The sequence below is a fragment of the Pogoniulus pusillus genome, chromosome 20 (genome assembly GCF_015220805.1).
Source record: "Pogoniulus pusillus isolate bPogPus1 chromosome 20, bPogPus1.pri, whole genome shotgun sequence".
Taxonomy (NCBI): domain Eukaryota; kingdom Metazoa; phylum Chordata; class Aves; order Piciformes; family Lybiidae; genus Pogoniulus; species Pogoniulus pusillus.
In genome coordinates this window covers 4,301,790-4,316,109 of record NC_087283.1, presented here as the reverse complement: position 1 = coordinate 4,316,109, position 14,320 = coordinate 4,301,790, and the positions used below count along the sequence as shown (strand labels likewise).

The following is a 14,320-nucleotide window of genomic DNA, read 5'->3' as shown; positions in this document are numbered from 1 at the left end:
AAAGAAGCCTTGCAGTGCAAGCTGAGGGCAAACAAACCTAGAGTGAAAGGGCTGGTGTGAGTGAGTGAGTGCTCCGGAGCTGTTTGTTTCAAAGTGGCAGAGACTAACACTTGGATGCTGATGACTCTAGGAGGTTTGAAGTGCAGTATATGCTTTTTATTGGGTGTGATTCAAAACAAAGTACAATGGAGAACCACACCATGGTGCAGAAAGGAAAACCCTCTTGCACCCTATCATCTGCTCATTGGGGGATTCCCTCTCTCCAGCAGCTGCTGCATTTTTTGGCCACCGGCCTGCTTAGTGTCCTCAGCTTCTGCTGCTGATTAACACCACTCGAGGAAAGTGAAAGTTCTTGATGTATTGTTTCCACTGTCTAAAGAAAAGCAACCTCTAACTGGTTTGGTTATGTTTTCAGCTTAATGTGTGTCCCATAAAGTCTGTTCAGACAAGGAGATTGATAGTTTTTGCACCATCTGTTACAATACAAGAAGAAGGGGGGTTTGTTCAACAGTGTTATTTCAATTTAGGAAGAGAAATGAATTGTCTCACTGTCAAATGCATGGACATCTTTCAGTATTCACAGCGAAAAGCAGCTCAAAAATGGAATGGGGTTGGGAAGCAGTTTATTCAGCATAATTGCTTATACAGCTAGGAACAGGGACAATGATCCTAGTTCAGCAAACAGCTAAAGTTCAGACACTGCTTCCAAGATGCAAGGAATGTCTGTGTGGCTAGATCAACAGCACTGGTCATGTCCTTCAAGCTAGGCACCTGCTTGTACAGCCAGACGAGTTGCAGCCTCTGGTTTTACCTTTCTTGGGTGCTTATGGGTAGATCTTAGCCTGTTTCTCACAAATAGTTTTGTAACTTTTCACATATTGTATCCAAAACAATAAACTTCTTTGACATGCAATTAGCAATGGCTGACTAAAGGTTATTAGGTAGGATGTAATCTCTTTCTGCTGGAGGTCAGTTACAATTTGAAACCCAGTCTAATCAAGTCACTACAAAGAGATGAGGTCTCCCTCGGTTAAGGCATTAATAAATTAATCCTTTAATCCATTTGAACAAGTGGTACAGTCCTACAAAGTCTCAGTCATGGTTACCCCCAGAGTGATACAATATTTACTGCATTCTTAGGGAAGGAAAAAGCCTCTCCAGCCCAAGCGGCCTTCACATTTGACAGCGATTAATGCAGGGGGAGGGGAAAACCTACAGATCTGCTGGTGATGACAAATGTCTTCAGAAGAGCGATTGTGGGAATGTTCACAGCTATGCTAGTTAGTCTGTACCTCTCAGTGGGGCAGAAAGGAAACAAACACAGTTTGAGAGCCTGTGTGACTTGCAGGAGTGAATTTATACAGCTGGGACTACGCACACATAGCCTGCAGAACTTCCAGGCCATTCCCTGAAGGAGAGAACGCTCCATGCTGTAGTGAAAGCCTGATGCTTACCCTGTTAGAATGACACTTTGTTCTTTGGATACAAAAGCTGATGGCTGACTTTTTATCGTTGCAGATTATGTATTTGTGACACCTGTCAAAGTGGATTCCAGTGGATCATACATTTCACATGATATTTTGCACAGTACTAGGAGAAAGAGATCAACTCAGAGTTCAAAGAGTTCCTTGCACTACAAATTTTCAGCATTTGGACAGGAACTTCACTTAGAACTTAAACCTTCGACCATTTTAAGTGACAGTTTTGTTGTCCAGGTACTCGGGAAAGACGGAGTCTCAAATTCTCAGGAACATGACATTGAGCAGTGTTTCTACCAGGGATTTATAAGGAATGATAGCACCTCTTCAGTAGCAATATCTACATGTGTAGGCTTGGTAAGTGTTTATTTAACACAAGTCAACTTTAAAAGTATTTTCATATGAGGAATAGTAGCTGAAGGTATGTAACTCAAATGATACCAGGATATCATACACCATTTGATCATTTCCCTAATATCACTAGTTGCTACTGCCTTCACAGAAGTTTAGTTGTGACCAATAAACTGCAATACACTCTTTGTGTTATTCTATCCTGGTCTTGCAGGGGAAGAAAAACCACCCAGAAGACTGGATGATATCTTAGTAATTAGTTGTTACAGTTTGTGATAGCTTTTGCATTTTTACTTGCTCTTAAGTGAATGCTCTTCCTACTTTGTGAACTACTACGAATAAAGAAAAAAATCTATGAGCTTGTAAGAAAAAAAATATACCTAAGTTTGTAAACTGCTTTAAGGAAGGGTCAATTTCCTAGCTCAGCAGGAGTTATGAACCTATTTCCCATTGTTTCCTAGCCTCATTTGGGTTTAGAACTCTTGATTAGTTGATCTCTTATGAATGTGTTAAATACTGTCATTGTGTTTTTCCCATTTATGGCTGTCATCCAAGTTCTTGAAAAGTTATTACTCACAAGTGGTTGTTTTTGTTTTGTTTTTCAAAATACATTTGACAGTGTTCATTGCCTGCAGAGAAGTAGAAAGAATCATCTACAGAATTAATAATTATTGATGTTTTTTCAGGCTGAAGCCCTTGCACTTGCTAAACAGCCTCCTATGGATGAGAATAAAGCAGTGACATTTAAGCGTTAGGTGTATAAAGCCATCTGTGCTTTGTGGTTGACTAGGATCCAGAGATGCTGGGTCACCCTCTGGAAATCTGTTTTGCAAAGGTACTTGTCCATAAGGGCTGTTAAACTGCGTGACAAGACCGAAAAAGGAGCACTTGAGACACCCAGTGTTTCCTTTGAAATAGTAATCAGTGACTTGAGAAGAGGGTGGCTCATTAGGAAGGGCTGTTGAATACTGATAACTGGTTGAAGTAGTCTGGATTGTATTTTGAATGCTCTACTTGTTTTTTTTCCCCTAGACACGTTAGAGGAAATAACATCTTAAGAGTTCATTTGAACAGTTGCAAATGTGACTCTGGAGCAGGTGCCAGGAACTGGGATGAAGCTCTCCTTTGGGTTTTCTTTTTTTTTTTTTTTTAAGTTGTGTTTGTGCTGCTGAACTGTTAACATTGGATGTGCTTAGGCTGTTTCTGTGCAAACTTCATTTTCACAACTGCTGGCTTTCACCAGATTTATTCAGAAAAAATGCTTTCTGTTATTACAGTGCTTGTCTTTTCCTCAAAGTGCTCTCCATACACACAACAGTCTGTTGAGTCACATTTTGTTTTTTGACATGCTTTATGAGCTAAGTGAAGCTGAGCTTGTCAAGTCTTGCCTGGAAAAGGAAGGTTCAAATCTGCCTCGGGTCACAGAGAAATAGAATGTGGTGATCTTAACTGAGACTGAAATGGATCTTTTACCACTATCTCGACATAGAGATTGTTATGACTGGTAAGCTTAACTTAGAAAAGATCCAGAAACTGATCAAAAGGGAATAAATATTGTGGCAAGAACAAATTTATTATGGCAGAATCCTTTTCAGTACCTGGATTATCACCAATTAGAATCTCCCTCTTTCTTTACTCATTTCCAAGGTTCAGCAGACTTCAACTAAAATTGTTGTTTTAAACTGGTAAATGAAGTAAACTTTTACTTCTAACAATCTCCTGCAGGGTAGGTATCACCAAGTATAATTGGTCCTTTCTCCCTGTCCATTTATTAATTCCTGTTCACCTAATGAACCCCAGGCAAATTATCAACAGGCTTCTTAGTCTTTGAATTTGCAAGGCTGCCTGCTTAAAACTGTGTCGTCAGCTGTCTGTAATGACAACCACGTCATTTTTTAGTGTGATCCAAATTCAGTAATCATATGTTAAGTCTGGACGCTGTGCTCTGATCAAGAGAACCTTGTGAATAGCTTCTATATCCTCTTTGCACCAACTACTTTTGTCACTTGGTTGCCCTTCTTTCCTATTTGCTTTGTTCACTGCAATTAAACCGAAAGTGGTGTTTCTTCTATATGGTTGGTAGCACTAATCTTTCCATTGTTCCTTTCATTAGCAATAGCTTCTCTACAATAAAACTGCAGTGACCCATTCTTTCAAGCCTGGAACACCACAATGTGATTTGGAAGCAATTGCATTTCAATAGACTACAGGGACTCTTTGATCTAATTTTTTGGATGACCTAGAGTATTCAGTCATTCAGCTGTCTGTTATCTGCCATTGCCTGCAGAGAAGACTTTTGAGAGAGTCTATATGAAATGGTTTGTTAGGCAGAATGACCTTAACTTAACACTGGAAAGGAGCAAGAACTGGTAGCTTTGGTATATATCTATTAAGAGATGTGTGTATCTTACTTGCATTTCAGTAGCTTAGTGACAGTAAGGGCCTGTGTTTTCGTGCTGATTTTTTGATTTGAGACCAAATGTTTCTGTCAGTCAACAGAAGACAAACTGGATCTCTGCTCTTTATCTTCACTTATTAAGTTAAGATTTTAGGAGATTGTGAGTACTGTCTCCAGGCTTTTCATCATCAAAGTGTTTAGATGCTTTGATTTTCTACAGGAAACTTACTTTCTTTTTTCTTCTGCCCTTTCCTGCTTCACTCAGCATCCATTACCCGCTGGAATATCTGTTACTGAGCAAGGAAACTGTGATTTCATTTTATTTTTGAAATGAAGTTATCTGTTATGCATCAAATCTTGCTTAGTGCTTCCTAGGTGGCTGTTTCACCATCAAGCATTGAGTAGCAGCATCATGCTTACTTGGCAATGAGAGAGTATGACAGGTGTATTAAAATTCAGGCTCCTGTTAGACAGATTTGCTCAGGCATTTTGTCAGAAATGCCTAAAAGATGGAAGTACTTTGTGGGCCTTCAGAAAAATGTGTCCTGGACTACCTGTGAAGAATATAATCCCTCCAAAGAAGTAGTGTTGTTTTTTAAAGTGTTCATATATTGTATTAATACATTCTCTCTTTTGGGCTTGGGGGACTTTTAATTCTTAGAACTGTGGGCCAATGAGTTAATTAACTGATTTCTGTCTTTGGCATCATCTTAGTGTGGCCTGAGTAAAAATGAATGCAGTATTTTTAATGTTGTTCTTCACTGATATTCATTACAACTTTAAATGAATCTTCTTTTACTCTAGAATGATTTCTTGGAGTTTGCTTCACTCCCTTAGGCTCTCCCAGTTGAGATATCCAGAGCAGTGGTTATGGCTGGCTTCATCATCCTCCATTCTCCAAGCTGCTCTTCTTGCCAAATTCAATTATGCTTTTTCCCAAACTCCTGACCTGAGTAACTCCTACTTATTTTAATTCTGTGTTCTTATTGCTATTACTATTTAGCAGTATTGTATTACTTTTAATTGCCTTGAGCTGTCTGTCTGGGAGGTAGACTATGCCAAATCCACAGAATGCAAGGGCTTTGCAGGTTTTGTGAAGGAGATAGTGCTGGCCACTGCTAGAACAAGACTTACTCAGTGTGTCCCTATCTGTATTCCTACCTTGTTCCTCTTGCTCCCTTTCCCATTCTTATCTGAATGTAAGTTCACCATCTGTAATTCCACTTTGATGATGCCATTGTTTTGGAAAGGCTTACCACTGTCTTCCTAGTCTGTGTGTAAACTGTGTTGTTTGCTTCTCGGTGCTGCTTTTTGTCTCCTTTCTGTCTCCTCATGTTAGGTCTGTGTATGCATAATCTGTTGTGTAAAGTGAGTTGTTTGCAGTCACACAGTAAATCAGGGCAGAATACAAGAGTAGCCCAGAGTTGCCAGTGGTCCAGTTGTGTTCATTCTTGAAGTATTTTATAACTTGAAGTAATTTATAACTCTGCATTTAGAAGCAGAAAGCACATTTCTCTTGTTCACAAGAACTCTGTCTTACAAACTCAAGTTTACACTGTAGTCCAATACACATTGTAGATAGTAATGAAAGGAATGGGAGGTTTATTATAGAATATTTGTGGGGATGTTTCTCCTTTTTAGTGGAGGAGGAGAGAGGTGGGAGTTTATAACAAGTACAAAGCCTGTGAGCCCCAAAGGAAAGAAACCTATGTACAATGTAAAGAAATTCTCATACCATTCCATCTCAGGGGAGGCATGTGTGTCTGTTGTGGGTCAGGGAGAAATTGGCAGAGTTCAGTGGTGCTGTTCAAGTCCACCAAAAATATATGATAGATGGTTTTATTGTTCAGGCCAATTCCAGCCCTAAGCAGTGCACTTGCCTGGGGGCCTGAGAGGCTGCACCTGCTCATGCCAGAGGTGAATGTGGTCCATTCTCTCCCTGTTACTTGTGTACCTCAATTAGGGGAGTAGAGTCAGCATCATGTACTAGCTAGTGCACTGGCCTTTGTTTTTTGGTAAGATGTGATTGAATCTTTCATTATAAGGGGCCTCTTGTCTCAAGTTCTGTTGTGTTTGTTAGTGTCTAGTCAAGGGGAGAGGAGGAGGGAAGGACGAATCATGTTACACTCATTGAGCTGTCAGAGGAGTCTATGACTGGAGAAAGGGTTAGATGTAGCACTGATAGATAAACAGGAGGTGTATTAATTCAACAGAAGTTGTGTGTGCACGTCTAAGGGCAGGACTGTGCTCAAAGTATCAAAGCAGCCACAAAATTAGAGCTTCTTAATGCAGTCTGGCCACCTAAGAGGCAGGCAGGCAAAGCAACTCATGTACCCGTTCTTTGTAGTCAGCTAATTGCACTCTGTATTAGCATTATTTAAGTTCATGCTAACAACAGCCTCTTATTCCTAGACCTCACACTTTATGTCCAATTAACTATGTTGAGACAAATCCCAAGATTCTTAGGCAGACAAACTTCTATCAAAATCAGTGAGATAGACTGCTGGTAAAAGTACAAAATAATTGCTGTTTGCAGTGAGGTTCCTTTGGAAACCTACAGCTGTGAAAAACAGGATGAAGTTTCATCTAGTGGGACCTTGAAGAGACATAAAGTACAGAACTGGTGATTTGACTCGGTCTCAAAACTGTTTTTAGTCTATCCCCAAGCCAATATACAAACCTTACATTTTCTATCATTATACCAGCACAAGTATGAACAGCATCTGACATAGGAGTTCTTTGACTTGCTTTACATTCACACACCATTACATCTCCATCCTTTATATAACACTAACTCTGTTTTACAGGATCACCACTTTGTCCACTGTTCTGATGGACAACTTGCTGCTATTCACTTCATGCTGTGATACAGAGGAAAATAAGAAAAGTCTTTACAGGAAATGGAGGTGACAATGGGAAAAAAGCTATATTCTAGAAGGTATTTTAACCTAGACAAACCCAAGATGGTATTTCTGCTCTCAGCCTTGAACTGACTGCTGATGAGGAATGAATTGAGTGATTAGATTATGGATTGCCCTTCTCCATATCTGTCTGATAAGGTTTCTGTTTAGCTTTATCTCTGCAAGACAAAGACAGTGTTATCCCAGGCTTTTTGACCCTACTGATTCCTGATGGTTAAGGAATGGGATTCAAGAGGAGTAATGATGGAGAAATAATCTTCTTCTCCTGAACAGGAAGAATAATAGAAGTTGCATTGTTTCTAGGTTTTATATTGAAAAGCCTGGAAACCTGGAACATACATAGAGGAGATACTGTGTCACTTTGATTCTGTCAGCCTGAGTGCTGTGTGTTGTGGATGTGGAGCAGCTCACAAGAGTGCCCACAGGAGCTGGTCCTCTCAGTCATTTTTGTCTCCTCTATTGTATAGCTGATAGTCAGAGCATAGAGATTGTTTGTGGGTGTATTTCAGACCAAACTTCAGGCAGTTGCAAGCCCCACTGCTTACACTCTTCAAGGAGCTCCAGAAACAGTGAGCTGGCCATTTGTACCTAGGTGGGCAACCCATTCTGGCCTTGCTTGGTAAGCATCAGTCTTCATAAGCAGTTAGTAGGCTCTGTCTAGAATTGAAACATTGGAGTTTTTCTTGCTGTAGCAGTCTTTCTACAAAACTTGGTTCCCACACTTTCCCATGTCCGTTAGAGAGAAGCTTGTATCAAATGCCCTCATAAGGGTCAGGAGATTATGACCTGTCTGCACAGACCTGACCTCTTCATAACAGGATGTCTTTGATGTAAATGAGGATTTTTATTTTAAGCACCACTATTTTCATTTAGACCATCCCATCTCTGCTGCTGAGATGGGACATGCTCAGATAGTTCTCTTTTCAGAGTTGGGTTCTAATAACTAGTAGCAGCTTTCAGTCACTAATAATTAACCTAAACACAATTATATTTCTGTCTTTTACCCCTTCTTCCTCCTCTTCAGAAGTGCTTGAGGAAGATACCAGGTTTGCAAACCTGAGGTATAGAGACTTGTTTACCCAAAACACAATGCCAGTCTGCAAAACTGTAGTTCAAGTCCAGCTCAAGCAACCCTAGAGCTATATGTGACACAGCAGTAGAATGGAAAGCACAGGAGAATCTGGATTGTACTCTGGCCCTCCCTCACATTTTGCTTAATTTGAGCCAACAGTGATATCAAACTTGTCCTTAAATACATTTTTTTTTTTTGTTAAACTTACTTCCTCCTCAGCCTTTCTGCAAAGAAGTGCCCTGATTATTATAATGATGTCGTTTGCACATTTGTACTCCCTTGGGACCTTGACTTTGATTCTGTGCAGGCTGCCTGGTCATAGCCCATCTGAATGGTCACAGGGAGTTTGTGACCAGCTCCTTACACCCCCCGCCAGGCACTTTGGCACCTACAGTTTTGTTTGTCACAGTTGTGTTGAAGTCTATGAGATATTTCAGGTAATGTTTTCTGCTTTTCAGCTTTCTGGGGAGGATTGAGATGGTAGGTTGATTGCTGGGACTGATATCTGGTGCTTCAAACACCGAGTGAAGGATGGAGATCTAAAGACTGTATTCAGTGGCTGTGATTGGAAATTTGCAGACCGTGGATGGGAGCAAGGTAAAAGCTGGGGCCATGTTAGTCAAAGGTATCCAGAGCTGTGATGTCAAAAATATGCTGGCCAGTTCTTTAAGACAATTTCAGAGCTATTTGCATCTGATTTCATGCTCTCCTGAACTTGAGTGATATTGTTGACTTAGAGATACATAGTGCTTCAGGGATTCTCCAGAAAATACCTACTTTCTTATTTGGGAAGTTGCAGTGGTGACCTGACAGCATCCCCACTGAACACAGCAACCTTTTTAGTCATAAGTATACCCTCTGACTTGACTCCTCCCCACGTACAGAAGCTGTTAGCTCTGTGTGGCTTGCTTTCTAATGCTTTTCTCTCAGCAAGCTTGTTAGAGAAGGGTTAAACTTAATTATATCTGCAGTGAGAGCTAGCAGTGAACCTACAGTGAGCTTTATCAGCTGAAACTCAGACTTCAGTTTCTTTTTTTGTCTAAACCCCACTCATTTTGTGCTAGGAAGGCTCTGACTAGCCCTTAAATGGTATCTGAATTGAACTTTAATGGATAATTACATTACAAACAAGGTTTTCCTCTGTCTTTTTGATCATGTCACTGGGAGCAGAAATGTTGGTTCTTTCTTGCCTTTTCTTATCCCATTTTAATCCCAATTCTGTTGCTGCAGGTCTACCATAAATTACACTATGCTAAAGGAATTTCCTATTGATTTGCTCTGACAGTGATTTGACCAGCTATGTGAATAGCTGATGGAAGCAGAACTTATCTTTGGTTCAGACACTAAAGCACTGACTAAAGCTTTGAGGTAAACATTTACAGAAGAAACCTGAAATCATAATGCCTTGCAGCTCAGCACAATTTACAAACACGTATTAATTAAGCTTCTGTGCTGGCTTTACTCTGTGTTGGACGAGAACAGCATCCTGGCTCATAATAGGTTGACATCAGTAACCTTTTATTGTTTATCATGCTCGGAAGTCACTAAGAATGAGGGTGAAGAAATGTCAAATAATCAGGTCATATGCAAGTGAATGAGTCTTGATGGTTGAAGCTCGGTACCGTGGGAACCATTATTGTCCAGACTAATTTCTAGAACATGCAAGTTAATTTCTCTTTTACAATGTTAGCTCACAAGCTGGGGAACTCTGCAAACAAGTTGCACAGTCAGATGAAAATCCTTTTCCTGACTCTCATGTGTGGCTGCCCAGCTGGTTCCTGCCAACAAAATAGTAAAAGAAAAAAGAGTTTAATGACAAAGATAATAGGTCTTGAAGATATTCTTGCTGGAATAACAAGGCCCAGCTCAAACCTGCTTAATAGAAGAGGAAGCTGAGGCAATAAAGTGATATTTACTTGCACAGACAATAGGGCGTTGCCTTTTCACTCTTCTGTGGCATTAGCATTTCTAGCTGCCCTGCTATGTACACAGCACACTCAGAGCTTTATTCTTTGAGGGATGGATTCTTGCTGTTCACAGTGGGATCACTTGAATGCTTGTGCCTGCCTCCCTAATATATGTTAATTGAAGGACTTTTGTGTCTCAACATCTTTATTAATATTAATGGAATGAGATTTTTAATAGATCTATACAAAAATATGCTTGACCTAGCTTGAGCCCTCACTTTTGTTTTTACACTCTGCAGCACAGTTTGGCTTCCAACTCATTTAAGAATGTAATATTATATTGTGTGACAGAGTACACAAACTAATGAAACCTGGATTACTCTTCAGATATGCAGTTTCTTTGCCACGAGATATAGAATTTATACAACACCAGAACATAATCTGGGGGGTTTTCTTTATAATTAAAACCAGATTTGCTTTTTCTGCAAGCAAATTATTGCACTTCAGTGAAAAGAGTGAGCATTTAATTATCTTGAGACAGAATTATGCTGCACATCCATTCTTTTTTTTTTTTCCTTAGGAAGAAGTCTTCAAAACTAAGTCTTAAAATCAGGCTGAACCTCAGGAAAGATTTCAGGTTAATAGTGTAATTGGAGTGTAAACTGGGCATGGTCAGGGGTAGATGTAAATGTAACACAGTCAGAGAAGAAAGTTTAGACTTTCTAACATGGCTGTGCAGTTTTCATTTCTTGTTAACACCTGACAGAAGGTTATGCTCTTTGCTTTATTAGATATAAATATAAATTAAAGATTAAAATACCAGTTTTGGGCTAGGGCTGAGATGACTTTTTTTTTTTTGCAGCCCACTGTGAACAGTTACAGTAGGGAGAAGAGAGATGCTTCTGTCACCTTGACACTTTTTTGTCTCTTTTTCTGACAAAGGAACATCTTGCATCATGCTTGCAGCAGATGTCTGTGAGATTGCTTTAGATACCAGCCTACACAACAGCATCTCCAGCCTCCAGTTTTTCTCTGGTGGCTTCTCTTTGTGCTAGAAGTCGTGCCAAAGGTCATGTAGATATTATTTGCATTCCCAGCATCATATGCTGATGATAGGATTGTTATCCTGCCTCTAGCAGCAAAAGCTTGGGCAAAAACAGGAGTGGGAAAAGGACAGTTTATATGCTGAGACAAGTGAGTAGCTGATGTCTATTGATTACTGCAGCACAGTATCTTCCAGTCTCGCTGACAGGTATTTGCTGCTTTGTGGCTTGCATCTAAAGCTTGTAGTGAGTAAAAGGTTTTATGTTGACTGCTTTGCATCAGAACCTGGCCTCAGGAGAGTTGTATTTTCTTACTCCCTATATCATCTTGGCCCTTGAGCCAAGAGGCACACCATTCTTTCAGCTCACTGTTTGGTTTAGAAGGACATTTTGCAAATGCAGAGTACTCCTAGCTCACCAAGAAAGTGGAGTGTGTCCATTTCTAGTGGTAGACCCTAAACACATCTCATAACCCAGGGTGGTTTCACTGAGTGAGAAGTTAGATGAAGGAAAAGGGTTTACTTGAATGGCAAAGAAACCCATCTGCAGACTGACTCATTGCTGTCCTTGGACCACTCAGACAAGTAATAGCCAGGAGAGAAGTGAGGCAGGAGTCCAGGCAGTTTCCCAGAGAGCCAGCTGCCACTACTGCTAGAAAACACACTGAAGTGCTTGGCATCTGGTGCCTGCAGCTGCCAGATATATTTCAGTGTGCTAATGCCAACTATTTTAATTCTGCTGTGCTGGCAGTGTATTAGGACTGTGAAGAAGTAAAGGAAGCACAATGTCCACCAATAAATATTAAGTCAAGAGTCAGTGTAAAGAGCTTACTTAGCCTAATCCCAGTCAAGTCCTAATAAAGTTGTGGCATTGGGAGGAAAAAAAGGAAAGTAGCTTTTAAGACTTCTGTCTCTTGTAAGTCAGGAGATGGACTTCATAGTCTTTGATCTAAAAAAATGCTGTTCCTTGTCTTCCTGGGAGCACCTGTAGGAGGCAAGACCTCATTTGTCTTCTGCTCTTGGTAGAAGAGCCAAATAATTGCAAAGAGTAGAACATGTAATTTGTTAGATAAACAGTTAATGGATTCCTCTGATTCCTCTGCTTATTGGAGAGTCATTTTAACTGGCTAAGGCACAGAGCATCCTGTGGGGCTCACTTAATGAAGACCATGAATGAACCCAAATTCAGGGTAGGAGCCATGACAGAACAGCATGCAGCTGGTGCCACGTGGCATTGAACATCAGAGTAATGGTATGGTGATACAGGTTTGCTTCTCCAGCAGACTGCGTGACAGATGAAATATCAATGAAAGGGCAGTTTGGACTAGAAGCTGAATCAGAAAGAGAAGTTGATATCTTACCATAGACAATGGAATCTGGAAACAAAAATATGCCAGACTTCAGGATTGACCTATGGGTGTAGTACCAGTTCTGTTTACAGGTTCTCAGCTTTTGGGTGGCAGTGCCTTAAGAAGTTTGTTTCTGTTGCAATTCTCCAAGCATTTCTTGAAACTTATCTTTCTGCTACACAGAGTAACACTGCAACACCAAATTAGCTGGAAATAGCTTGGGGGCTGAGGGAATTGTATATTTTTTTTGTTGTGGCTGTTCACATGATTTATTTAGCAATTTTAAAGATTACAGTTTGGGGAAGTCAGGAGCAGGCTCTAATGTGAGAAACAAAACAGAAGGAAATGTTATTTGCCCAGAATGGAAGTCTGTCTTCTGCCAGCTAACATTGGTGTGTAGCAAAGGTCTCTCTACCTCCACAGCCCTACTTCTCTTAGGTTTAAGATGTGGAGCATTTTCCCATGGGGCTGTTTCCTACTCTGTGTCAGCCTGCTCTGAGTGCTTATCAACACTTAGAAGGTGGAGTCAGGAAGATGGGACCAGTCTTCTACAGTGATGCCCAGGACAAGGGGTAGCAGACAAAAACTTGAACACTGGAAGTTCCATCTAAACATCAGGAGGAACTTTTTTAATGTAAGGAGCACTGAAAGAGGCAGTCCAGAGAGGTGGTGGAGTCTCCATCTCTGGAGACCTTCAAAGGCCTCTTGGATGCGTGCCTGTGTGACTTCCTTTAGGTGAGCCTGCCCTTGTCAGGGGAGTTGGACTAGATGATCTCCAAGTCCCTTCCTACTCCTACCATTCTGTGAATGGTGCCCAAGATACCTCTGGATATTCCACATACCTTTCATGACAGCTTAGCCTGTGGACCTGACTTCTGGCAGTAAAAAGAAGGCTAAATGTGTCTATATGTACATACGTGCCTACATCAATGCACTGAATTGGAGCCAAGCCTGTGATCTTGATTTTACAAAGAGCACTGCAATTCAGTATCCACTGTGACCTATTAATATATTGGTGTTTAAGGTCCTTAAAGTTGCATAAGGCAACACTGATGTCTGTTCTGCCAGTCAGTAACTGTATTATGTGCTAGCAAAATAGTAATTCTCATTTAAATCAAGACCTTGGTGTTGTTTTTTTTTTCCAGAAAGGGACTTGTATTTTAATTCTGTTTGCTCTTGAAAACATACCAAGTTTATTGAGGATTGGTGAAATTTGTGAGAGTTAGTATAAGTCATTTGATAAGCTATGGCAGTTCAATGTCCTATTTTGAGGGGTTCAGTGGAGATACACAAAGAGAAGCCCTGGCCAGGGGTGATCAGATGTGCAATCTTGGGCTGAAACTATTCCAACAGGATGGGCAGTGTAGTTTAAACCCTTCCTTACCTTACCAACGTTCCTGTGCTTGCTGGCACTCCACAGCAAGATGTTTGATTGATTCACAGCAACTGATGGGCAGTTTAAAATTACAAAGCTTTGGGTTTCCTTGCTCCTGACAGATAAAGAGGGTGGGCTTTTCCTGATTATATGGTATACTTTCAAAATGTTTAAGTTCCCTATGGTGCTATTTGTGACTAATTTACTTCCACAGCACATTAACGCGGCTGGCTTTATGCTGTGGGAGGAGTGTGTAGTGTAACATGCTGTGAAGGGAGGAAATGTTTCACAACAAGAGGTCCTTCTGGCTTTTCCTCTGTTTACATTACCACCTGGAAAGAAGAAAAGGTGGAGTAAATGACTGATCATCCAGATGGATTGCATGAACAGTCACATCTTTAGTCATGAAACATTAAGCTGGCAAATC

The 14,320-nt window shown here is 40.5% G+C and overlaps 1 protein-coding gene across 5 annotated transcripts in view; it reads left to right on the top strand.

Annotated features, from left to right (window-relative positions):
* Positions 1-14,320, top strand: part of ADAMTS18 (ADAM metallopeptidase with thrombospondin type 1 motif 18) — a 184,877-nt gene that overhangs the window by 104,921 nt on the left and 65,636 nt on the right. For all 5 annotated transcript variants that reach the window (XM_064159946.1, XM_064159947.1, XM_064159943.1 and 2 more), the window contains one exon: positions 1,519-1,835. In XM_064159946.1, coding sequence (XP_064016016.1) covers positions 1,519-1,835 — 317 coding nt within the window. The remainder of the gene's footprint in view (positions 1-1,518; positions 1,836-14,320) is intronic.